Source organism: Eutrigla gurnardus (genome assembly GCF_963514095.1).
Source record: "Eutrigla gurnardus genome assembly, chromosome: 1".
NCBI classification, from domain to species: domain Eukaryota; kingdom Metazoa; phylum Chordata; class Actinopteri; order Perciformes; family Triglidae; genus Eutrigla; species Eutrigla gurnardus.
This window is the reverse complement of record NC_139915.1, coordinates 4375893-4402000: the sequence shown is the minus strand read 5'-3', so window position 1 is coordinate 4402000 and position 26108 is coordinate 4375893. Positions and strand designations below refer to the sequence as shown.

Sequence of the window (26108 nt, the reverse complement as noted above, 5' to 3'; positions counted from 1 at the left end):
CTTTAAATGTGTTTGAATTGAGTTAACCATGAATTAGTCTATTATTTCGTATTTTTCTTGGAAAGTTTTCGAGCTCTTATCGTCATGTTCCCGGGGCTATTTCTGCTCATCTCTCTGTCCCTTTTTTTCCCTTGACTTATTGCACAGACGTTTGCTGCCTCAGCCCTCCATGCCACACACTGTTATACATGTTAGGGAGCTCAGAGATGACTTCACTGAGCACACGAGGGGCAATTTTGCTCAGCACACCTTTCCTTTCTCTATCTGCTGTCGGTCTCAGATACAGCTCTATAAATGTAAGTGCATCTCCCCCCAATATTCCGTGACCATAAAGCCCGTGGCTGTCGCTGCAGCAATGCTGTGAAGTGTCCAGGTAATGTAACCCTCTCAAATGTCCTCACCGTCTCTCCAGCCTGCCGGGGGATGCCGACGAATAGGTGATCCAGGAAGTTGGCACTCCGTCCGAGGCCCATCACAGTGTAAGGCAGCTGGAGGGAGAAGTGAGCCGACTGGCTCAACTGACCGGCTGCAAGAAATAAGGGAGAGAAAAATAGTGATTTTAATGTAATAATTTAAAATAATTTCTATTATTGTATTTTTTATAATTTCTGAGTATTGTGCCCCAGTGTTTTTGGACAATTATGGTCCTCAGAGGGTGAGTTTGCTGCTTCCCTTCCATTTCTTGTGGTGCCACCATGATGATCATTTTGTTGTAAAACATATAAAAACTACTAAATGGGTCGCCAAGACTATAAAGAAATGTATGATGCCCACAGAATGAATCCTAATGAACTTGTTATCCACCGACTTTTCCTCTAAGTCCATCAGTAGGTCAAACTTTTCACCTATCCATTGAAATGTCTCTACCTCTATTATATGCATTGGCACAGAATTTCATCTTTCCCATAGGATGTAAACTAATGACATCGGTAATTCCCCTGGGAAAAGTCTTAACAACTGTTGGATGGATTGTGTATTGTCTCTAAGCGATGAGTATAAGGACGCTCCGGCCAAACCGGGCCTAAGCTCTTGTACAAACATCTCTACGTAGTTTCTAAGAAGTGCCGTCTCAGAGTCGTCACATTAGAGAAGAAGATAGAACGCTACCCATATTTCAAGTAAATACTTGACCTCTGCATCACCGCATGTGAGCGGACTCACACTAGTCAAACAAACTGGACTGGATTATTGAGTTACACTTACATTACAGACATTTCTCTTTATTTTATTGACAATATGCCAGTATTTCAACTGTTTACAGTCAGAACTATGGCCAATGAGCAACTGTTGAATGTTAATCATTTTCAAATTAAATGAACAAAAAAAGTTATTTTCTGCGTTCTTTGTTTTCCCTATTGTCCTGAAAACGAACTGAACCATGACCCAAAAACCGAGATACTTATTTACCCCATTACCCCCCTAGTATATATGTATATATAATGTTTTTTTTCCACATAGTGCAAATTCTATCAGTCTCATAAATATTTAGTGTTTTGCTTCCCCCGTTAAACATTCTGTGAAGAAAGCAGCTACAAGCGTTTTCATTCATGACTTCTCAAGTCAACTGATTGCCAGCTGTGTATGTACAAATAACCCCAATTTGCTTTTGCTGAGCTCCAGCTGCAACAGTCCTGCTTTCCCAAAGGAATCATTAAAGTTTAAGATAATGTAATCAACTCCAACCTAACCCACCCTGACTGTTGGCGATAAGGCTAAAATATACAAGCACTGAGAGGGACGAGGAGAAAACGCACAACGGGAGTGACCAAACCAGAGGGACTGCAGCGGGAGACCTTGTGCTCTGACATGAACAAGCATCATAAAAGATACAAATCAGAGCGAGGCACCTGAGGCTGGTCCAACACCTCCCTGACTCCTCACACAACCCCCCTCCCATCCTGTAATCTCTCCCTCCGTACGTACTATGCTCATCCAATCACATCCTCGCTTCTCCTCTCTGCTCATCTCTCTCTCCTCTCCCCTGATGCATCACTCCTTCTTGGCCTTACTCTTTTGCTCCCCCCTTCCTCTCTCCTCCTTCCTGCTCATCCCCCCCCCCCCCCCCCGTCTCCCCTTCAGCTGCGGTATCTCGCCCACGCCACCCAACTCTGCCAAGTGCAGCCGACATAAATCAACCCTTACGTGGTAAACAAAGAGAGGGAAGGAGGGAGAGAGGGATGGGAGACCAGAGAGAGAAAGCCTTGAGGCAGCCAGTGATCAGAACTAATGTGGATGGACTGCGTATTGCAGGCCGAGAGGAGCACAGCAGCGTTTTCTTCTCTCTCTCTTTCTTAAGCTATGCCTAACCTTAGTTCAGATGGACCTAGGTCAGGTCAGTCACTGCGCTCAATATTTCTCCATTTTAATTCCATTTCATATCGCACAAATAAACCAGGTGTTTAACCTTGGCATACAGCGAGTAAAAATGCACCAGCCGGTGGGTAAAAGTGAGTAATTTAGTAAGGTAAAGCCAGCAGTGGCTATTGTATGGCTGTATTGTATGTTAGCAATAAAGCAATGAAAGCTCGTCCATGATGCTGTCTGGCTCCAGCCGGTCTGAGTGCTGAATAAACCCATCGACTTTTGCCACCTTCTACCCGAGAAAGCTTTTCATCAGCTGTCTCTATTTATCTCCCTAAATTTCTGTGTTGCAGCCCAGCCTTCCCAGCTTTTTAGTGCTGGGTTTCTGGGTGTTGTGAAGAGGCAGCATAAGTGCCTTAATCACACACCACAGACAGCATAGGAGAGTGTGAGACAGACTGTTTCCAGGAAGAGCTGGGCAGAGCTCCATGGACATCGACTTGTTAGTAGTACAAAGACCTGGCTTCTAACAGACATTCAAGATGACTCCTGGGGTGTCTGACATTTACTGTGGTGTGTGTGTGTGTGTGTGTGTGTGTGTGAGAGCGAGAGAAAGAGTGTGTTTGTAAGTAAATTGTACCTAATCAGTAGAGTGGAAAGCTGTGTTCTGCACATGATTTTAAATAATAAAAATCTAGTAATTTCTCTGGAACATGACGATGTCAAGTTTGCCATGGAAACTGGTATTCATGGTATTCATGGTGCCCAGAGGATGAATAGTAACGACTGGTCATTCTATGATTTTTCTTGCAAAGATAGCACTACTTAGCAAATGTTTGCATGCTAACATGCTAAACTAAGACATGGGAATCATTGCACCTGTTTGATACCAGCATGTTAGCATTGTCATGGTGAGCGTGTTAGCATTTCTCTCAAAGTTGCACTACAGTCTCACAGAGCTGCTAGCTTGCCTGCATATTCGTAGGTCTTGCTTAAGGTGACTTGCATCCTAATACATAAAACAAAGTGTCCAACATGTGTGTGTATTCTAAGATACTGTCCGGAAATACACACTTCCCATCGCTGTGAAACGGTGGGAGATGACAAAAGTCATATATCAAAACTATTCAAGTCCAACTTCAAGTTCTTCATAAAGTATCACAAGTGGGCCTTAAAAGGACTTTACATAGAACAATCAAACAATTAAATAAAGTAAATAATACATTAAAACACGGACAGTGACCCAGAATCCCCATCACCATCTTCTGTTTTTATTATGAACCATGAAGTGGCCTTTATGGTAATGCCATTTCCTGTTGTTGATATCTACCAATCCAGTGCCAGACTGACAGGGCACTGAGAAGAAAGAGCAGCGGTGTTACACGGAGGGGATCCAGCAGGGGAAGCCGTTTTGAATCAGCCCACTGCCTCTCAGTGCTGCACACTGAACCCCGTCCATCGGGCTGGAAAGAACAGGGTTTTTGATGGGTTTGGACCTTTAAACCAGTCTTGGTTTGATGTTTTTTGACAGACTGCTGCTTCCTGTCAGTAGGCGAGAGGTGGATGGCTTGCACTCGGCCACTCAGCATGGTGGGGTGGGTGTCTGATGGAGGATCAAGGAGGGTTACGTTGCAGGCAGGGATCCTGGCTCGGTGTCTGCTTACTGTGTGTGTGTGTGTGTGTGTGTGTGTGTGTGTGTGTGTGTGTGTGTGTGTGTGTGTGTGTGTGTGTGTGAGATGACTGGCTAGGAAATGTGGCCACGGCTGGAGCAAAGCCATTTCACAACATGGGGTGGCAAAGGGTTTTATGCAGAGCAGTGTTTCGGAGTGTGTCTGTGGTTTTGTCCCTATCTCCCTGTGGCAGAGCCGGTAGAGGCATTGGCAGGGAATTCCACCTTGTACACATGACTGACAGCCTACAACCCGTCTCTGAGAAGACAAAGCAGATTCAAAGCAGCACAGGCAGCCAGCCTTGGCGTGAGTCGGTCTGTTTGCACTTCCCATTTTCATAAAGTTCTAAACAAACACACGTACACACTTATTTCAGAAGCATCACGTTGACACACAAACACCTGAAAGTGAATATACGGATTCCTTAAATATACAGCCTGATCTGAGCTGAGACAAAGGGAAAGAAAGAAAATTAAAACACACAGAAGGAGGCAGAAGAAGCTGCTCTTCTCCATCTGTTTGCTACATTCATGTAATCAAATATTTTTGTGCTTATGTCCCTCAAAAGTATTGTCCCAATCTAGCATGGTCTCTCCAGTGGACTGTACTTTAAAAATCCAATTAAACAAGTTTAAAAAGTGTATACTATCTGTATAAGTAGAACATGTTTTAACTACTTTTTAAATGCCAGTGAAAACAAACTATAAAAACATGAAATAATACAGTTCACAAACTGAAATAGGCGAGGGCGTTTTCTCACCTGTTTAACAGTGCATCATGGAGTAGCAAAAAACAATAGTAACAATGAACATTCAATTATTTTAGATGTAGCAGTGAGGTGGAATCTGGATTTGAATACCGTCTTACTTGAGCTTTTGTATTGTTTTTCTTTACTTAAATGAATTATCGCTCCTCATTTCTCTCCCTGCAGAATGGCAGATAGTGGGGACAATGACTAGGACTTTGGGATAAAAGTCTCCCCCTGATATTGAAGCCGACAAACTTTTACTTCCTTGTGGGCATAATAAGGCAAAATGGAAAAAAAAAAATGAGGGAAACATTAGAAAGAGAGAGACAGACAAAGAGAGGACATAGATGCCTCTGAGGGAAGTTAATGTGTGTGTGTGTGTGTGTGTGTGTGTGTGTGTGTGTGTGTGTGTGTGAGTCCATCTGCTGAGGTCTTAGGACACGTATCCTCATGAAAAAGCTTGTCTTGTCTGGAGGGCAGACAAGCAGAGTGACAATGTGACATCCAGCATCAGTCTGAGACTGAGGGTTGAAACAAATAAGGGGTTTTAATAAAATCCTGAATAATGAGAAAGCATAAAACATGTGAAATATATGTAAAACACAACTGACAACACACAGTATGTGCCAGTCCTAACATCCCGAGCCCACGGAGAACGGAGAAAAAAAGGGTCAGAAACATAATTGGCTTCCAGAGCAGACATGCGCACTCTCTCTCTCTCTCTCTCTCTCTCTCTCTCTCTCTCTCTCTCTCTCTCTCTCTCTCTCTCTCTCTCTCTCTCTCTCTCTCTCTCTAACTCCCCGAGGCTTTGAAACCCAAAGAAATAAAATGTTTTCAGAGAAATTCTTAGTGCCTGTCGCTGTAGAAAACATTTGCTCCCCTGATGGCGATAAAAGGAACAAATTGCAGAGATGGAGGGCTGAGCCATGAGCGATACAATACGCACACACATATGCACACGGTCGCCTCACCTGAAGGGCCCCCTTCAGGGCCATACAATGGTGTCAAGATCTGGACATTGATTTGTGAGGAAACGTGTGTGTGTGTGTGTGTGTGTGTGTGTGTGTGTCTGTATGCCCATGAGGTAAAAGCTGAAGGACCCAGAGGCCTTTATAGTTGTCTTTGCATTGCCTCTCAATACAGCTCCAAAGCACTTCGACACCTGCGTCCAGACGAGGACCGAATTTACACTATGTGTGTGTGTGTGTGTGTGTGTGTGTGTGTGTGTGTGTGTGTGTGTGTTGTTTGAGAGTGAGAGACCCCTAAAGACAGCCGCCTACGCCCTAGTTTACCCGTTCTAAAAAAAAAATGAAATACAAATAGCAGGTTCTCTACAAATTAAGCTCCTTGAAATGTTCGGTCCTTAGTCTATTCAGATGTGTTGGACTTCACTTCAGTTTTCACAGCTGTTTCAGGGAAACGGAACAGCAACGATGTAAAGTACAAAACACAAGAAGATAATGAGAATAATGAGAAGAAGAGGAAAAAAAGCCAAACAAAAAAAGCAAACAAAACAAGTTGGACCAGATAAAAATGAAATTAAATGTTCCCAACGTGCAAGTCTGAGTTTTATTAGAGAACATTTCGAGCTGCGCACTTGATCATATAAGAGACAACCTTGTCTTTGTGTATTTAGAAGAAGAGAAGCATTTATAAATACTTCTTCTTTGAGAAACAGAGATAAGCCTCAGCACCCAATAGAAGCCAAGAGTATTAAAAAACATAACCAACATAACATAAGCGCTGTCTTTCAATGCAGTGCTGTCGTTTGGAGTGACATCTGCTAGACTGCCACAAGAAATGTGCCAAAAAGAATATTCTCTCAGCCAGCATGAGGAAAAACCTTTTCTTCAGGTACACCCAAGATAAAAGGTGGCTGAATTAAGTTAATCATTAGAAATGAGAGTCTCTCATTTTCTCCAGTATAATAGCCGGTATCTGCCCTGCTGATACAGGTGCACTGATACATAAATAGCCACGCTGGCAGCTCTGTGAGGCTGAACCTCGGCACAGCGGAGCTTTGAGCTGATTTTTTATGTTTATTAGCATGTCTGATAACAATCAGTTTTGCAGGCATAATCATTCACCTAATAATGCCGCTAGATGGAAAGGTGGATTACTGAAGTTATCACGATTCATGCAGATTACATAATGAGAATCCAACTAATACTTGTAGAGATATTTCCATCTGCACCAAAATGATCCAACAGACAGACAGGCCGTGCCATCTGTGGAGCGATGCTGTTAGCGCGGCCAGAAACATGGTCAAAGTGAGGATGGCAGCCTCTTTCAAAAGTCTGCATCCAACAAACAATCTGAGGCAGATTCATCCTCTCCCAAACTCTTAAATATCATTAAAGATCTGAACTTCTTTAGGGTTAGTTTTACTAAAGGTAGCACACATTCAGACACATGCATGCATCTCATTCATTTAAACCTTGGAGACAGGGAGATAACAATGACGCCAAATTGAGAGTTAAACAATCTTTAGAGGATTTACAGAGAGAGAGAAAGAGAACGGAGGTTATCGGCTGACAAAAAGGAAGAGAAAGGACTTGAAAGTGAGGGAAAGGCTGGAGGAGGGAATGCAGAAGAGGAAAGATGAGAGAAGAGGGATGGAGGAGGGAGGCAAAGGAGCAAAAACAGCTATGAGAAAGCGCATGCAAAGCCTGATCAATAGTAATTCTCCATGTCTCCGTGGAGGGTTACCTCTCGACTACATTTTTCCTTCCACACCAATATTTCCTCCCCTCCCCTGTGCTGATCTCCCTGCATTCTTCTCCTCCCATCTCCTATCTTCCTAGTTAGTCCCACTCTCATTTTCCCCTTTCTTCTACTCCAAGCTCTCAGCCTGCTCCTCTGCAACCTCTCATTTTCTCCCCTTCCAACCCTTTTCATGTCTCTCATCCACCTACTGCATGTTGTGAATTCTCCCCGTGCGTTTCCAGCTTCAAACTCACAATTACTGTGCGCTAAAATGGTTTTGAGGATAGGGTAATGCTCAATGTTGAACTCACGTGGTCTCTGAGAACAGGGGAGTAGTGTGGCGGTGGATCAGTGGGGCGCCGAGCGCAATGCGCTGACTTTTACGACACTTCTTGAGGCAACAGCATGATGTACCGAAACGCAACACGAGCTGCTTCTTGTGAATGCACGGGTCAACACAAATCAGCACACACCATTTGGATCTGCATCTAAGTTGTTTCGGATCTTCTAAATGTCTCAAAAGGTTAAGATATGATAAATATATTTGTGGAGGACTTACAGCAGGTGAACGTGTTTTTTTAAAGGTTGTGCATGTGCAGTGTGTGTGTGTGTGTGTGTGTGTGTGTGTGTGTGTGTGTGTGTGTGTGTGTGTGTGTGTGTGAGCGAGCCCTTGCTAATCCCCTGAACTCATTAGCCTAATTGGACGGTCTGCAGAGAGCAGCGCATTGATCTGGGCCTGTTATGATTCGTTTCCTCATGAGTATTCACTCTTTTCTGTTTCTGTCTCCCCCCTCTGTCCTCCCTCTTCCTGTCACTTCTCTTTCTCTCAAACGTTGTCCCTCTGTTCCCCCCCTTTGTGCATAATAATCTTTGGCACCACAGACTCACTCGTCGTCCCGTGTGGACACAGCCAACTGCCCCGGAGTTATTACCATTCTTTATTTATGCCGGTTAGTGTTACAGCGGTATTTAATGTATTTCAATTTGCAGCTCGGGGGCACTAACGGCCAAATATGATGGGTCAAAAGAAGCAAATGGAATGAAGGACTGTTGGCAATGGCTGGATTTACAACCAATATATTTATGCATCAAATCACATAAAAAGACTCAAATGGTGTATTGTGACAAACTTATAAGGCCTGTTAATTAAATTCTTTGTGTAAGGACTGTTTCACTGCACAAAGACAGACACATGTAATAGTGGCTTTTAATACTGTGTGACATACCAGTAATAGAGAACATAAACATGTTCATCTTCAGGTCGCATAAATGGCCTTACCACATGAAATTAATACACAATAGACCCAATGCTATTTGTAAGTGTAGCGTATGAGAAAAAAAAGAAAATATATGGTCTTGCTGCTCTGAACGATGTGTTTGGCTAACAGCTAACGGAGCTATCGTTACAGCTTGGCGAGCCGTTTTTGAGTTTGAATGATGATTTCTTTTATTTTTACGATGCCTCACATTGGTGTCTAGACGCAGCATCAGCCGATTGAATCGGCCCGTTCAATCAATCACACAATACCGCATTGATCGTTGGAGACACACCTGGTGGAGATCTGCACTCTGCTGAGTGCACCTTTCTAGTTTTCATATCGACTGCCCCCCTGAAAGTTACATGTGCAACGGTTCTAGTTGTCTAAAGATGAATGGACGGCCCTGAGTGAGCTGGAACCCAGAGGGAAACGCAGCGCGGCGTTTTCTCCCCCCCTGTGCAGCGTCTCTGGGTTTACATAGGGGGAGAGGAAGAGAGGAATAAAAAGGTTGTTAATGAACAACTATTTATCTCCCCCCCCCCCCCCCCCCCCCACCTGTCTCTCCCTCTCTCCCCCCGTCTCAGCAGGAGTCACTTGATGAGGTGTGGTGTTGTCAGAATCACAGCCCGCACTCATTCATCCAACCTGCTTAGTAAGGGACATGGCACACCACTGTCTGCTGGGTACAGCCACATATACACACACATACACACTGCCATGTATACACACATACACACTGCCATGTATACACACAAGGTCAAGAGACAGATGAATACATGCTGACACACGTGCACACATATGGACACAGACTTTAGATCATACACACTGTATACACCTGTACAGAGTTAGGGGGAAACCTTGACCCACATAATAGGGTGCTTTTACTACTGTAGAATGAGTGTGTATCCTCTACATATACACAGTATGAACTGTGTGTGTGTGTTAGCAGTGTCTCTCTCAGGTAGGACTAAGATTACTCTACTTCTTCTCTGCCTTCCACCAGCCCCTGATGTCCTCTGACCCATTTCCCTCCTTTTTTTCCCCACTTTCCTTCTCTCTTCCCACCTTCTACAGTAATTCCATTCATATAGTGTGCCTCGTCTCCATCTCGCAGCATATTATAATCTTTGTCTGCCTTCCTCTCCGTGCTCTCTCCCTTTCAGGAGGGTGAAGGGTAAGTGAAGATCGTCGGGCCCCAGTGGAGAGGCCCAGACATCGTGGGTGTGTATATGAGTGTGTGTGTGTGTGTTTGTGTGCACCCCATCATTGCTCATCTCTGGCAGCCTCGCTGGCTGTTCCCCGAGCTACAAGCTACAGAATAAATACACTTTAAATCACCACACACACACACACACCCGTGAACACACACACACACACACACACACACACACACACACACACACAGGCAGGCTCCCTGGCAGCACTTTGCTGCTGTTAAATGAGGGGCTTGGGGAGTTGTGCCGGCAAAGCCGTTGGCTACTCCTCCTCTCTCTGTGCACACCAGTCAAACACACACTGGAAAAAATAAGCCAAAAACAATGATGGGCAGACTGTAATAAGCCGGGATATTCGTTTGTGAAATAAATGTGATTCTGCTTACTGAACTCACTGAACCCGGAACATAAAGACCCCGTCTGAGGAGACACTCCAGAAAGAAATGTACCGTTTGAGTGGACAAAATGTCAAAACCATCTCTTCTTCACGTAGATGAAAAATACAATATCTCTATATTAGAATATTTTTGTGTGCGTGTGCATCATTGAGTTACAGGAAATATAGTTGACCTGGAGAATCGAACTTGGCTCTTCCCAGTTAAATGCTATTAATAATCATGAGCCCAACGCGAATGCCCCGTCCTGCTTCATTTCTCAGAATGCCCGGGAGGGATTTTCTTTATTTTTGTGAGAAAAATTGGTTTCCAGAGTTCTCCACCCACAGTCTGTTGGATTCAGGTGAAGATTCTCTGGGTTCGTCGCTATGAGTGACCCCTTTAACATTGTTGTTCTAGCATTGTTAGATAGATAAGATAGACTTTTGGTGTTGAGAATATTAATGGACATAAGCTGGAGTTTAGATTGGTTCAGCCTGCTCTGAGGGACCCTGGATCTTCTACCAGAGGGTAAAAGACTCGACACACTGGAGGCAGTTAACTCACACGCCAAAATAGTTTTTGAAATGTTGTTTCTGTCATGAGTACTTTCACACACAATGCAAATATATCGTGGCGAAAAGCAACAGTTTCTTTCTCGGAACAAGTTCCTGTCCACTCTAAAGGCCCTACACACTGTAATTACAACAAAAGTAACTCCAAACTCATTCAGAGTATATCGCTAAAAGGACACTCAACAAAGGAGCTGACAGTATATTAGGCTATACAATAATTTACATCAGACAGTCTGCCAGCGGCTGCTCTGGTTTAATGGCATCCTGGTAGATTGTCTTCTGCCTGCGAGAATCTTTTCGAACATTTTATTGAAAACATTTTAAAAGTGTCGCAAATTTGCATCGCTGCTGGTGTAAATAGTTTCAGATTTGAGATATTTGCAGGGAAGCGTTTTGCATTTTCTCGTTATTTAAAGGCCTTAAGAGCTGGAACTCTGCGTGGAGTTAGAACTGATATTATTTTCTGATATTAGACTACTCAAAGATCATGGAGCGAGGCAATTGGGGATTGTTATCTCATATCTCATAATACTAACTATTTATCAATACAATAGTGAATATAGGGAAAGAAAAGGGAAATCTTAACAGTTACTGCAACAGCATACAGTGTGCTTCTAACATCTTGAAAGGCCTGCTGACCTAAGCCACATCCAACACCTTTGGGATGAACTGGAACGCCGACTGTGAGATTGCTGGCCAACCTCACAAATGCTGTTGTGGCTGCAGCCAGGAGGAATAAATCTTATTCAAAGCCTCCCAGAAGACTGCAGGCTGCACAGCCATATTCATGGTTTGCAATTAGATAAGCGTAATGTTCAAATGTCCACATACCTTTGACCATGCAAAGCGAGTTTAAAACGCATTCCCCACATAAATAACTGCCGTTATTAACTGCCGATGTTTCAGGTCATTTTTTTTATAAATTCTATTCGTTGACTGAAAAAGAAGCACGGATATAACTGGCTCTTTTCCAGCAACTGTTTTTCAGCTCACTTTTGTATGATGTTAAAATAGTCACCGCCTCAACATTCAGTGGGATTCTGTATCACTCTTCATCTTCTCTGCAGTGGGCGTGGGTGCAGGTGGTGATAGCACCCCCTCCTCCTCCTCCTCCTCCTCCTCCCCTGTCTCCACTGTTTCTCTCTTTGCCCATTTGACTGCATATTTTAAACCAGTGGAGTGTGTGTAGAGAGGGAATGAAAGTGTGGGTTTGGTCAGGCGTGAAGAAAACTAAATACAGGTCTGGTAGTGTTAATATTTTGTCCACTTAGTGTTTTGGGTCTGGACACAGAGCCCCTAATTGAAAGGTCCGCAGCCATTGGAAGATTGATTTCAGCATTGTTCCGTCGCCCTGAGCTTATAGCTGTCTAATGGTGGTGAAATAATAATGATGTTAGCCTGTGATCTGTCTACTCTTTCTTTAAATATGTATAGACTCCAACTGTGCCGACACATAAGTGAAACAATGAAATCTGACAAAGTGGGATTAAGCTGCATACAGGAGTGCACCATGCACAGAGACTATATATATCCCTGACCCCAGGCTGTCGGTGCATCTTGTCCTCATCCAGCTCGGAGTCCATCCCACAACGTAACATCAGCTAGGTTAACTGCGGCTAATATGGCACAGCGTTGCTGTCCTCAGTGTCTCGTCTGATCTTTCCACGCATCAGTCTCTCTCAACCTATATCTACCTTCATTAGTCTAAAGTAGAAGAGAAATGTTCATCAGGCATGTGTCATCCTACGGAGGCCCAGTGATGCTTCAGGTTACAACAGAAGCAGTAAAGCTGGAGACACAGGGCATTAAGGAAATACTTGATACAGGGCATTAAGGAAATACTTGATACAGGGCATTAAGGAAAAAACAGCATAAGCAGTTATTGAGGATTTATGAACAAACACTCTTTTTAGTTCTACACAATCATCATCACCCTTTATGATATTGTTAGCAAAAATAACAAATGCAAAGACAACTACAGGTGATTCAGCATTCACACACCTACAATGAAACTTGTGTGGCTTTTCAAATTTGAACAAAAATCTTTCCAAAAATAAACCTTGGACCGAAATAAGGAACGAAACTTTCTCTTCGCCCTGGGGGAAACTCTGGGTGGAAAAAGCCCTACAGTGTTAACAGGTTTTCACAGTATTTTTCTACGATATATACTAGATAAAGTATAGCATTTTACAAAATACAAATGTGAGTGAGACCTGCATTTGGAATATACTTAACAATAATAAATGTTAACTAAACACACTCCGCAAGCATTACAGCCTTATCAAAGTGATTTATTCTACCTTCCCTTTGTATTTTATTTAGCTGCTCTTCCTGCTTCAGCCTTGTCTTTGAGGCATAGAGGCTATTTTCCCCATCTATTAAAAAAAAGCTAATAAATTCATATGTCCCTCTTCTTCTCAGTGTCTGTAAATCCTTCAAAAGAAATGCGGTGGTGAACGGCCAGCGGATACTAGGAGGTTAAGTGATTATTCCATTTGACATGGATGAACAAAAGCTCAGGCAGGGATATTTTCAGAAAAATAAATGGATATCCTCTGTTACTGAAGTAGGTCGTTTAGAAGAGAACGCTACCTTGGAAAGTAAAATAGCTGTGAGCAAACATCTATGCATGTATGCATTCACACAGACACACACACACACACACACACACACACTCACAAACATGACCTCCATTGCAAAATGAAAAAGAAACTGCTGCTGAGTGCAATGACGCCTCTCACAGGTGTTTCTGATAAACGGTTCATGAGTTCTGTGACAGCATGTGAAACCCTTCAGAAGTTGTGTGCCTTTTTGTCATCGGCCACACTGAACACAAACACACACCTTTATACCCAAACACTTGGCCGACATGCCAAACATCAGCCACCTCGGGCAACAACCAAAGGGTGAAGAAATTCTCATCGACTGACAGACAGACAGACAGAGCTATAGAGCTTTAGTCGCAGCAACAAAGAAATGAAAGTCCTTACCTGAGGCGTTTTTCAGGTCTCCATTGGAGTCCGTTGTGGTGTACATGACATAGGGACCCGGCTGGTTGACACCAAAAGGCTGCAGAAAAACACATGAAAACAACAGAGACATTTTGACATTTTGCAAGTATCTTTTCACATTAGCTGTCAGTGAGGGTGCAAGAAGACAGGGAGGGACAAAAGCCCAATACAGGGAGACAAAAGAGGGAATGGGCTGAAAGGGAGATGACCTTGAGCAGTTTTTTTGGTTTATTTTACACGTTGCAAATGTCTGACCTAGCTGGCTCGAAACTCCCTGAGTGTAAATGAGTGTGACGGCTCTGTGTTGGTTGAGGGGTTGTCTTATCTCTTCATTACGAAAGCATGACAACTAATGAAGAGATCTGTCGAGCCATCCTTCGTCTTACATCGGCTATACGTGAGCGAGTTACACGCGTAAACATACACGCGCTGCAGGAGAGACCTTTATGCTGTGACACTCGGCAGTCGGGTGAACGAGGAATAGGAATGAGGTAAAAAAAAAAAGGAAAAGAGAGACAGTAAAGCCACAGAGGAGCAGATTAGTGGGCTCAAAGAAAGGCGAAGAGCAAGAGAGGTGTGACTAAGAAGAAGAGGAGTGGAAGAGTGAAATGAAAAGATAGAGGGGGTGATGGATGGGAGAAGAGAGGAGTAGAAACAGCCGCAAGCTCCGCTCGTCTAATGCATTCATCATACCTTTCAGTTAGACAACAAGCGGGTGGAAAAGTAGACGGACAGAAAACCAAAACAACTCTAATACCAGCAGCCTCTTGTTGATGTCAAAGCTAATGTGTTTTGCAAAGGGCTTTCCACTGGTGAAGGGTTACATAAGGAGAGATGCTATTGGCTGCTGCTTTTCTGTCAGATTTCTCTCTCCATCCACACATGATGATCAGACACCGGCCCTTTTGGATAGCAAAAAAAAAAAGGAGCTTCAAGGGAACTGCTCGAAATGATGGCTACATGATAACTCCCAAAGAGCACATGGTTTGAGAGGTATGTTTTATATGCAAAACCTAGAACACCCTTCAGACTGACACAATGATATGGGTGGGAGGGAGCCTGGCTTTGACATGGCTGGTATTGGTGTTCAATACCTTTAGGTTATGGAGTGAAATAACCCAGTATCAAGTATTATTGAAAGTTCAGTCAAACAATACCTCTAATTGATCCTTTTTGTGCCCAGATCTAGAAAAACATACAATTTGCATGGTTTTTCTTGCAGCCATGCCTGTGATTGGCCCATTTCACAGGAGCTACGACCCAAGACACAAGACTCTGAACATGGAGATGTCTGAGCCGGTGGCTAGCAGCTAACAGTGTCAACTGGGCATGGGGAAGGACGCCTTTATCAGCAGAAACCACTCTATATGAAAAGTACTGTATGCTCTATGTATCAGATGAAGTAATCTTTAGGTGTACTGGTATTGAAACTTGCATCATAATTAAATTAAATTAATCCCAAGTTACCAATGAAGAAGAGGGCAATCAAGAGAGAAGGAGAGTGCATATAGACAGACAGAGCTAAGAGAGAGATGGTAATTAATTAAAGCATCAGTGTAATTCTCAGGTTTATCAGTGGAATACATGACTTGTCAACAGTAAGAAGCCGGGGGACATGCCTCAGGAATGGATGGGATATGTCTACTGTTACTTTTTGGTTGTTGAGATGCCTCATACTGTACTGTGAAGTGTTTTGGCATCTAATGAAGACTTATAAAAGTAAAACATGATTATTATATTATATTATTATCAATTAAAACAATATTTTATTTGTTGGCCACAAAAAAAACCCTAAACACGAATGGAGCCTTTCTAAAACAATAGTCACTCCACGTTTCCCCCCCTGAAGTGCTTGTATATGTAAAACTAACAAACAGTGTCTGTCATGCAGACATGAAGCCCATTGGATACCTAAACCTCCAGAATGTGAGCAGATGGTAAACAACGAACAGATACCTATTATTATAAAATGATGAGCACAAACACCGCCTGAGCAGACACCATCACTGTCAAAGTGTCCCCGAACAACAACACGCAACAATCAAACCCCAAAATATATTTACCAATGACAGGAGTCGGTAAACAGGCACACCTGGCATATCATTCAAACGAATCCTACACTTATACTTTATTGGAAAATGCCAACAACAAGGGAGGGTAAGAATGGGATGTGGTACGCATGGCCAACTGACCTGTAGTAGAAAGCTCTGTGTCTTTTCTCCAATAAGAAAAAAGGTATGTAGGAGGGGTGTGAACAGGTGGAAATCACATCCTATTCTAGTGCACAATCCTCATTTATTTTTAGGCTGCATGAATAGAAAGGTACTGTAGAAGAAAATGTGTTTTATTTTAATCTCATCCTAATATTCCTTTCTCTTGTACTGCTATAGCTCCTATTAACTTTTGTTATCCTGATAAGAAGACCTTTTGGTCTTTCCCCCTTCCTCGGCCGACTCTGAAACATCTCACATTGATTGATCAAGGCCTGATGAATGGCCCCTGTTGTGACATTGTGTAGAGAAACCCAGCTGCCCTGAGAGCAGCCACACCGTTGTCTTCTCAGGAAGTCTCTTTCTTTTGGAAGCAGACGTGTATTGAATCAATTCAAATCACACTCATCACACATTTCCTCCATGTTCTCTGTAAACTCTGTATGAAACTCTGAGTAGCCCCACACTCGTCAGAAAGGATTTTATGGCAACGCTGTGACTTCCTTTCCACTGTCAGTGATTAAACCTCATCCATAGAATTGGACCTGAAGAGTTTTCTTCCACAGTACTTTTCATATAGAGGCATTAGAGGTGCTTATTAGAACTCATCACCCATTCAAATCCTGTTCCCTAATTTCCTGAAGATGAAGCTGATCCTCCCCACTGACATGGAGTTGGGCCAGCAGTATTTCACGTATGGTACAATGGGTACAGGACACCCAGAGAGACACGGCTGGTCAGTGGTCACACGGATTTATCCTGGCATTTGAAAGAAGCCAAACAAGGACAGAATTCTTACCTTGACGTCTTCTGGACAGTCATAGAAGCAGAGGCCGCTGAGCACTGAGGAAGACAGAGATGACACAGTTAGCCATGTTGTTCAGCATGTGTTACATGTCTGTGATGCTGCTGCTGTGACCGAAGGGCCGCTGTCTCGACATGTATCCAGCATCAAGTCGGTCAAACCAGCACCGAACTCCGTGACTCAAGTGTCACTGCGGCTGACCGTGATTCAGCGTTCCTCACATTCATTTCATATCCCTGAATCATCTTTTCTGTCTGCCAGGTGCATTTGGACAAGACGTATAACCAAAGAGACGACTTCTAAATACATTTCCAGGGATGAGAAGAATAACAAAAATAAATGTGCATGCTATTAACGCTGTGTGTGTGCGTGTATGCTAAGAGAGCATTTCACTTATTTGTGTGTACAAGCGGAGCGAGGACAGAATCCGCTGAATTGCTAATCAGTCATTAGAGAAGTGACTTTATTAGCATACTAATAGGGTCCTGGGTCTGGGTTGCCTTGATTTGCTTGATGGAGTCACGCTGAAGCCCAATACTCTGTTAATAAGGTCTGCACCCGGCGCTGCACTGAGCAGCAGCCAAACTCAATGCACCTATTCACAGGGAACATCACAGTGGCACCGGCTCAGTCGTACAGGCAGTGGGAGGATGAAGCCTCGGCATTTGGACCAGCATGTTAATCTTTAACATTTACTGTACTCATAGCCTCAATCACGATGAATAAAAGTGAGCACTGCAATCATTTTGTGCAGTAATGTGAAAGCTCTTTAAAAAGGATTTCTGCACAGGAATGTGGAGCACTCGCAGGTGACAGGTGACCCTGACGTCACTCTGGTATTAAGGGGTGATTCTAGGATCAGAGCTTAAGCCCAATGATCCGGAATCATTTTCCCTTTAAAAGAAAAAAAAAAAAAAAACTCTGAAAAACTATACATTTTAACATGTGTTAAATGAATGAACCCGAATTTCCTCTAGGGGATCAATAAAGAAATAAATAAAGAAAGAAAGTAAGTAAGTAAGTAACTAACCATCTATCTTTCTATCTATCTATCTATCTATCTATCTATCTATCTATCTATCTATCTATCTATCTATCTATCTCTCTATCTATCTCTCTATCTCTCTATCTCTCTATCTATCTATCCATCTATCAGGGGGCAGGTGGGAGAGAGAAAGTGGATCATACCATACCATGACGGGGTTGGGGGGGTCTGTTGTATTTTTGTTGTTAAAATATTACGTTTAAAGTAAACCATATACTGTAGTGTCTATGTTATTTTTTACCATGTTTAAGCTTGTCAAAAACTGACTTTTAAAAAACAACATGACTGTTATTTTTATATTGCATTTATATGCAATATGTTTTAGGGGGTGCTTGGACTCAATTTAGGGGTGTTAAAGGGGTTAGGGGTGGGCGGGGTTTGTAAGGCAGGTCTGAGTCAGCTGTTTATTCATTCCCAGTCTGTCTTTTTTTTTTTTAATTCTAGCTGTGATTTAAAAACAATGGGTGGCAAGGGCAAATGTGCCACTTTGAAGTTAATAGCTCTTTTATGTTTATGTTCAGTAATCACATAGGTATTCTAGGAAACTGTCAACAACAGGGCTACAAAAGCTATCAAAACAGGCCTGCAGTGACCACAGATCATTCCTTATGTAATGAGACTGTAAAAACATCGCTCTATACATTCACCCACTGTGTTATGTGAGAAAGAAATCTGAAACCTAAAATAGCACCCAAAGCCCAAGGCTGTTTCTGACTAATACTTTGCTCTCAAAGTTGGGTTAAGAAACTACAATAATTTGGGAATGTTATTATCTAAAAGATGACAGTTTTTGGGGGTGCCAAAGTGGAAGTCTGGCCTTGTGCACCAAAGTGGACAGAAACCGCCCTGCAGGTAATTATACCGCTCATCAACTCTGCACAAGCAGCACATCAACACATCACAGGCTTTGGAGCAAAGTCAACTATGAAGGACACCGATGATCAATAAATCTCAGGGATCGGATTATTATTTTTGATTGTTTGAATTTCATGCTGTCCGGGGTCAGGCTACAGGCGTCACTGTCACTGTGAATCAATAAGGCAGTGGGATTAGAGAGTCGCTTGTTTGAAGTCGGTCTCTTTTGGGATCGTGTGGTCAGAGAACATGGGACGTAAAACGCAGCATTCAGAGTCAGGACGCAGCTCTCCGATCCCCGACGGAATACTTCCAAGAAAAAAGATTTAAACCATTTTGAAGTCGGTGTAAACTGTCAAAAATTACTTTTTTACTATAGTGGTTATTTGCATTAAAACACAACTCAAATCATAAGGAAATAAACGATTGTAATCTTATTTAATCTGTAGTTTTAATTGTGTATTATAAGCTGCTTAGAACTCATGTTAGGAAGTTAAACAGGTTATTACCTCTGTAATATCTTTTCAAGTTTCTCACCAAAAATATACATTTTTTACAAGATTACATTTGAACGCATCATGATAGAATTATGATTAACCGTCGCCTGATACCTGGAGTAGAGCTTGAATGCACCAGAATGCAGGTCGGTGTAACATCCATTAAGGTTAGCCACTTAGCTGTTTACACTGTGATTACACTGCAATGAATCTGGCAGAAACATCCTGAGTAGGTCTGATGTGAAAATGCATCTTCAAAGAGAGATGAAAGAGACCGATGGGCATGAAGAGGAACAAACAACGTCACGCGGCTCGAATACAAATATATTGTGTGACAGACATTTTTGGGGAACAATAAGAAGAGGTGTATACTGTCAATTAGATGGACACTTTTGGAATTAATTCAGGGTGCGTGGCAATCTGTGTTTAGGTGATGGAAAACAAAAATGTCAGATTCTAGTGACATTTTAATTTCCAGTGCAGATGTAATAAAATTAAATTGCACTTGGCACCCCCTGGAAATAACACTGTCGGAGAGCTCTAGCCTCACATCAAACTTCCTCTCTCCTTTTTTATTTCCTGTCAAATGTGATACACCCAATAAAGTCCAAGCACTTTCAGACAGGGGGCTTCACGCAGACACTGAAAATGCTTGAATATAAGGTTTGTGTGCCATTGGAAAAATTAACTAATTTAATCAGTGAGAGGGCACACACACACACACACACACACACACACACACGTGCTACATTAAAAATTTCATGACATGAATTCACTGATGCATAAAGAGAAGGAGAGAGAAAAAGACAGACATAAACTGCATGAATGCAGAAGTCCTTCACAAGTCGGTGGGCACACGCTGTCGCTCCAGGAAGTGGATGAGTCTGTGTGGGCATTCGTGTGCTTGAAGGAAAGTCTTAAACTACAAGAAGGGAGCTTCTTGTGTGAGGCCACTTTGTCCATATTTCAATCTTTGGTTGACATCTAACAAGCCCGTAACACCTCCTCCATGGCCAAAACAAGATTCCTGGAATAGCTCTCACACATCCTTTGGAAAGCCGATTTAGTCTCTTGCCATTACGAGAGTCTCCTTCTCATACAAGCACACGCGCACGCGCACACACACACACACACACACACACACACACACACACACACACACACACACACACACACACACACACACACACACACACACACACACACACACACACACACACACACACACACACACACACACACACACACACACACACACACACACACGCACAGTACATCTGTGGGTCCGAGCGAGCCTATTTTCTACTGCAATATCAAGACTGATGGCAGCTCCTTCCCAGGTCTAACCTTATCAAACCCACGATAAACTGGTCTGTGTTCTCCGTGTGGGTCCGTGAGTGTGTGGGCTTTCATCATTGTGACAACGAAGCAGCCAGTGAGCAGCGTTTTGTGAACGGTGGTTCTAAGTGTCTTACTGAAAAATCACCAGTCTCCACGAGCAATATGGCCCCAGCTTGACTGTGGCTGTGATTGTGAAACGGAGAAATATGGGGAGAGCGTGTTTATGGACACATGAGAAAATATAAATCACGTAGACGCAACTTTGCAACAAAAATTGGAAAGTGAAGGCCGTTTTTCCAGGAAGTTTTCTATTAGTGTTTAGGCTTCAGTATGCTCATATAGGGACCATGATGGAAACAAGTATCTGCAATTTGTCATGTTTTATCCCTTGGATATGTCTGTCTGTATACCATATATATATATATATATATATATATATACGAGACAAATATTAACTAGGATAGAACTAGAGTAAAGCTTAGCCATTAACAAGAATCTTTAAAAAATATTTCATATCTCAAGAAAGACTTATTTCTTCTAATTCAGGCAGTTTAAATGACATATAGGTCAGTCACAAATTGAAGGACAACCCTTGTGTTAAATTTAAACAAGACTTTCCAGCATCTTATTCTGCGGCAATTAAATCAGATGTGGTTAGACTGGTCTTTAATAATGTGGTTATTGTGCTCTGTGCTCTTAATGTGTGCTGCCAGTTTGTAACCTGGGACACTGGAGATCAGGTCATTTCTCACCACTAAGGGCTAGCTCAGTGTGGGAGTGTGGTTTCCTGTTATTACTGTTGCCAGATGCTAGTGTGTTGTGTAAAGGTTTCAAATATGTGGTGACAAGAGTCGCTTATACATTTACCTTAAAACCCATCTATGCATGCGTGTCCCAGGCTGCAAATTAATGCAGAGAATTAGACATGTTATATCTTATTTCTTCTATTCTATACAGGAATATCAACGTTTAAAGCAAGCCAGGTTTGAACGAATGCTTTTACTGTCATTTGAGGTGTTGCCAGAAAATATTAATGACTTGCTAGTTGTAATTTTAGGCAATCCTTCAAATGGACAAGTAATCATTTCATCGGACTTTCTAATGAATATCTGGCAAGAGCTGGAAATCCTGCAGTGAAATAAACCCTTAATTAGGTTTGTGCATCTATCACCTGGGTTCTAGACAATTGACTTCTTGAAATATAGAAAAAAAGAGAAGTATGCAAATGTAAACGAGTGACAAATTGCGTTGGGATCACACCAGCCTAGATGTCAAATCAGACATAAAGTAGATCTTCTACCCCCTACAGAGTCATGTTTGATCTCAGCCTCCATTTTTATCTCAACTTCACACCTTAAAGGTAAACTGCATCTTGCATTGTATCACGTAGACAAAATCATAATTTAATGGGAAAATCATTTCTGTAACTGCATTTAAATAGGTAGTTATGTACCTATTTAGGTATAGGAAGTTATAGTTTCTGTTTGTGTAAAGGTAGATGCTGAAATTATATATTCAGAAGTATATTGTTGTTTACCTCTACTTCCTTTCACATTTGATAATATTCGTTTTTTGTTTTATTTTTCAGAATATTGCCCACCTCTCTCGGTTCCGTATTTTTTTCCCCCCTACAGTGGCCCTAATACGCCCTCGTAGGTGAAAAGTTGCTTTCATCACGTCCTCATTGGCACTCCATAAAAAGAAACAACATGCAGCCAATCATGAACTCATGCACACGTCACACCGGGGCTGTTGGGTCAGCAGACGTCACATACACACACAAACACACACAGACACACATGCATGAAGAGCACAATGTGATGGGCAGACCTTGACGGGGGAGCATGACATGCCCTGTCAGCGCTAGTGGCTACAAGTGCAAGTCAACGAGAGCCAAGCAGACCCACGCGGTACACGGCAACGCAGCAACCTGACAGCTGAGCGGCATTTGCCCCGAGATGCTCATCACTTCTCATTGTCCTCAGGCTGCTTTTGCTGACTGTAGGGCTGCTTACAGACATGCATGGGCACAACACACCAGCCCCCCCCCCCAATCATCCTCACACACACACACACACACACACACACACACACACACACACACACACACACACACACACACACACACACACACACACACACACACTGACATCTGGTCTGAACATAGCAACAGCCCCTCCAGAAATGACCACCAGCTAATGGCTTTGTATCCATGTTACAAAGATGATATACACAGTATTGTTATGCATGTACTGCATATATGCATCTATGTGTTCAGATTCACAGTGTAGGGAGTTATGGATGGAAACTAGGGACGATATTAAAATATGTATATCAATGTGTATAATATACAATTTTAATACCTGCTCTCATAAAAAGGGGCTCTATCTGTTGGTCGGACAGAACGTTATAGAGTTCACATTAATGACCACTTATTAATTAATTAACAATTAATCAATATAATTTAATAAATCAGTGTAATTTCCTCAGATCATAAGCTCTTGAAATATGGATATTTGTATTCTGCTCTGAAGAAATATCCACGGACAACCCCCGTATGACTGTAACATGCTGACCGAAGGGGCGTGTCCAGGACGGACCCGTTTGAGTTATTTTGATTCTGGCAAATAAAAGCCTGCATAGCGTTAAACATTTGGATTTTATTATAGCTTTAAAAGCAGTAAAAGCAACATTTCATTGTTACGTAACAAACGTCTCCTGTAGACCTGGTTTCCTCAAGCGTGTCTGACTGAGAAATAAAAAATAAACAGTCCCTTTTTGCCCTCATTAGACATACTTTGATGGCTATTGTCTTGTCTGGTCGAAGTGTAAGTAAGACAAGGCCCTGCTCTCCTGTGGTTATTCGGATCCCAGAGGGAGCTCTCTCCCTGCTCAGCGCTCACTTTGGGTAACATCATTATAGTGTTGTTGGAGCTCACTGTCCCTGAACAGCTGGCAGTGGCTGCTACAGTCTTTCACTTTTGGATGGTACAAGCGAATGCAATATGACCACCATGTTAATTAGCCGTATCAATTAGAATAAAGTTTAACATCCTCACAGAGGCTAACTGTCGAGAGAGAACATGTTCTCCTCATCCAAACCGGTTGTGGTTGGCAGCACATTACAATCAAATTACAGCAGTGCCACCTTTCCATTTGGAAAATTGCACATTAACTGTAGTGCATATAAAAAAAAAATGCATAATCTGAATGTGAATTATTAACACTCAAAAGAGAGAATGCCCTTTAAAAAAAAAAATCTATGAATGAAAAAGTTGATCAATTTTCTACAGCTGTATCAAAGAAATAATGGCCTGCAGCAGTGGGTCGTGAGCCTTCATGTTCGCCTTACAAATCCCATTTTAGAAACATGAATAAATAAAATCCTCAACTGCTTCAAAATTCAAAATGATGTGCTTTTTGTTGTTTCCATCTTCTAATCCACTTCCAATATTCTGTAGTGCTAATTGTCTATTTTCCCTCTTCCTCAATTCTCAGTGGAAGGACACAAATAAAACATCAACTTCACAACATTTAAAGTGCAGACATACCATGCCCATTTTCAGGTTCATACTATTTTTACATGCACAAAACATACTGGGGTTCAATGTTGGATTATCAAAATATCTACCAGCCATTGTTTGGTTATTGTCACTCTATGCAAAGGCTGTTATGAATGCCTTGAAGTATTCCTGCTATTCTGCTTGGATGTTGCCGGGGAGAGATCATAAAATATGATAGTATAACTAGGAATGTCTGCTCCCTGTAGGTCATGATTAAAATGTCTCTATTATGAGTATAATGTGCGGTATAGCTTTGCTTGTTGTCATCGTTGCAGATGAAGCCATTGCAACTTCAACTGTCGCAATAAGCTGGCAAAGGATGCTATTTTGACAAACATGGGAGCAGGTGCTTCCAATCAACAGCCTTTGTGTGTTGCAGTAGACACTGAACAAGTGTTCACTCCAATCTGAATATACAGCCTCCAGTCAAATCCTCCTCGGGACCACAGAGCCACACAGAAAGACTTCATGTAAATCTCGCTCGTTGTCATTTGAATGATTTGAAAAGGGGGAATAAAAGACAGCTCTGACTGACAGACTGAGAGAGGCGGAGAGCGAGCAGGAGGACAGGAAACGAAGAGAAACAAGAAAGCAGAGAAGGCAGAGTGAGGGCAGGAGGAGAGGTGAGAGGGAGATAAAAACAGACGCTGGAGAGGGTTAGAGGGGAGGAAATGAAAGAGGTAGGGATGGGGAAAAAGATGGGAGAACGCGAGAGGAGAGCGGAGAGCGGAGGCGACGAGGAAATGTGGAAAGAGGAAAGGAAGAGAGCTGGATTGGGTGGTGCAGGAGGAGGGAGTATGTGAGGCTGGGAAAAGCTCCCAGATGTTTCTCAATGTAGCTAATCTGCATCCTAATAAGTGAGCAGGAAACTAATCAACTCATACAGTTCTGCCTGTCACTCTTCACCCCACACACACACACACACACACACACACACACCACACACCACACACCACACACACACACACACACACACACACACACACACACACACACACACACACACACACACACACACACACACACACACACACACACACACACCCTCCTACCCTCCATTTGATCTATCTTTCTAATTTTGGAGTTTGTGATTTCTCCCATCTCCTCCCTCCTCAGCAGTAATCAGCCATCCATCTGTCCAGCCTGCAGACACTTTGTGCTTCATTGTCGCTTCCAGCTCAAAGTGGAACCACTTTGCTTTGAGTTAGAGTTAAAAATCAAGCATGTCCTTATTATGTTTCCTGAAAATCCATAATAGTATAATTAGTATGCATATGTATACACACACACCTGAGCTGGAATTCCAAATTCTAATTCACAGCCAGTTTGAATAGAGCCGAGAGAATTCTGACTAGCACGTATGGAGAGTGGGCGTCAACAAGCAGCTTGATTAACGATCAACCACGTTCAAAAAGAGTCACAATACATGTCATTATTCCCAGAAATGTATAGTTCTCACTTAAAAAAACAAACATGTGTTTTACTTGTGAGGATTGTGACAACACATAATCGAGTTTGCCAGACTTGGAGGAGTGTAAATTGTACTTGGTTGCCAGTGTCACAATCACATGGTTGTCACTATTGATCGGCTGCCCAACGTCAAGAAGACGGAGCTAATCTATATGAGCCAAAGAATAAGAAGAAGGAAACGCAAATGAAATAAAGTGGATGTGCTGCACCTTTATTTTCAGAATAATCTCATGTTGATGAAAGGGTAAACATAGAGTTTTAGGATTATAGCATCGTTGCCTGTAGAAAGAATATACTTTAGAAAGAAGCATTTCTGTAAAGCCTATTTTTTTTACTGATGTATCCTCATTTTGCTGGAATAAATACATACAAAATACAGTTATTTGGGTAAAGTTCATATTTATGTTTATGTCAGATTTCACTGTGACCTTTAAAATCCATCTTGGATTATTCTACTGTGTACT

At 42.4% G+C, this 26108-nt stretch overlaps 1 protein-coding gene across 1 annotated transcript in view; it reads right to left on the bottom strand.

The window, feature by feature from the left end:
• itfg1 (integrin alpha FG-GAP repeat containing 1) overlaps positions 1-26108 on the bottom strand; it is a 125001-nt gene that overhangs the window by 12249 nt on the left and 86644 nt on the right. The window contains exons 13-15 of the mRNA XM_084039842.1: positions 16868-16911; positions 13838-13916; positions 402-526 (exon numbers count right to left, since the gene is read on the bottom strand). Of these exons, the coding sequence (XP_083895968.1) occupies positions 402-526; positions 13838-13916; positions 16868-16911 (248 nt within the window). The remainder of the gene's footprint in view (positions 1-401; positions 527-13837; positions 13917-16867; positions 16912-26108) is intronic.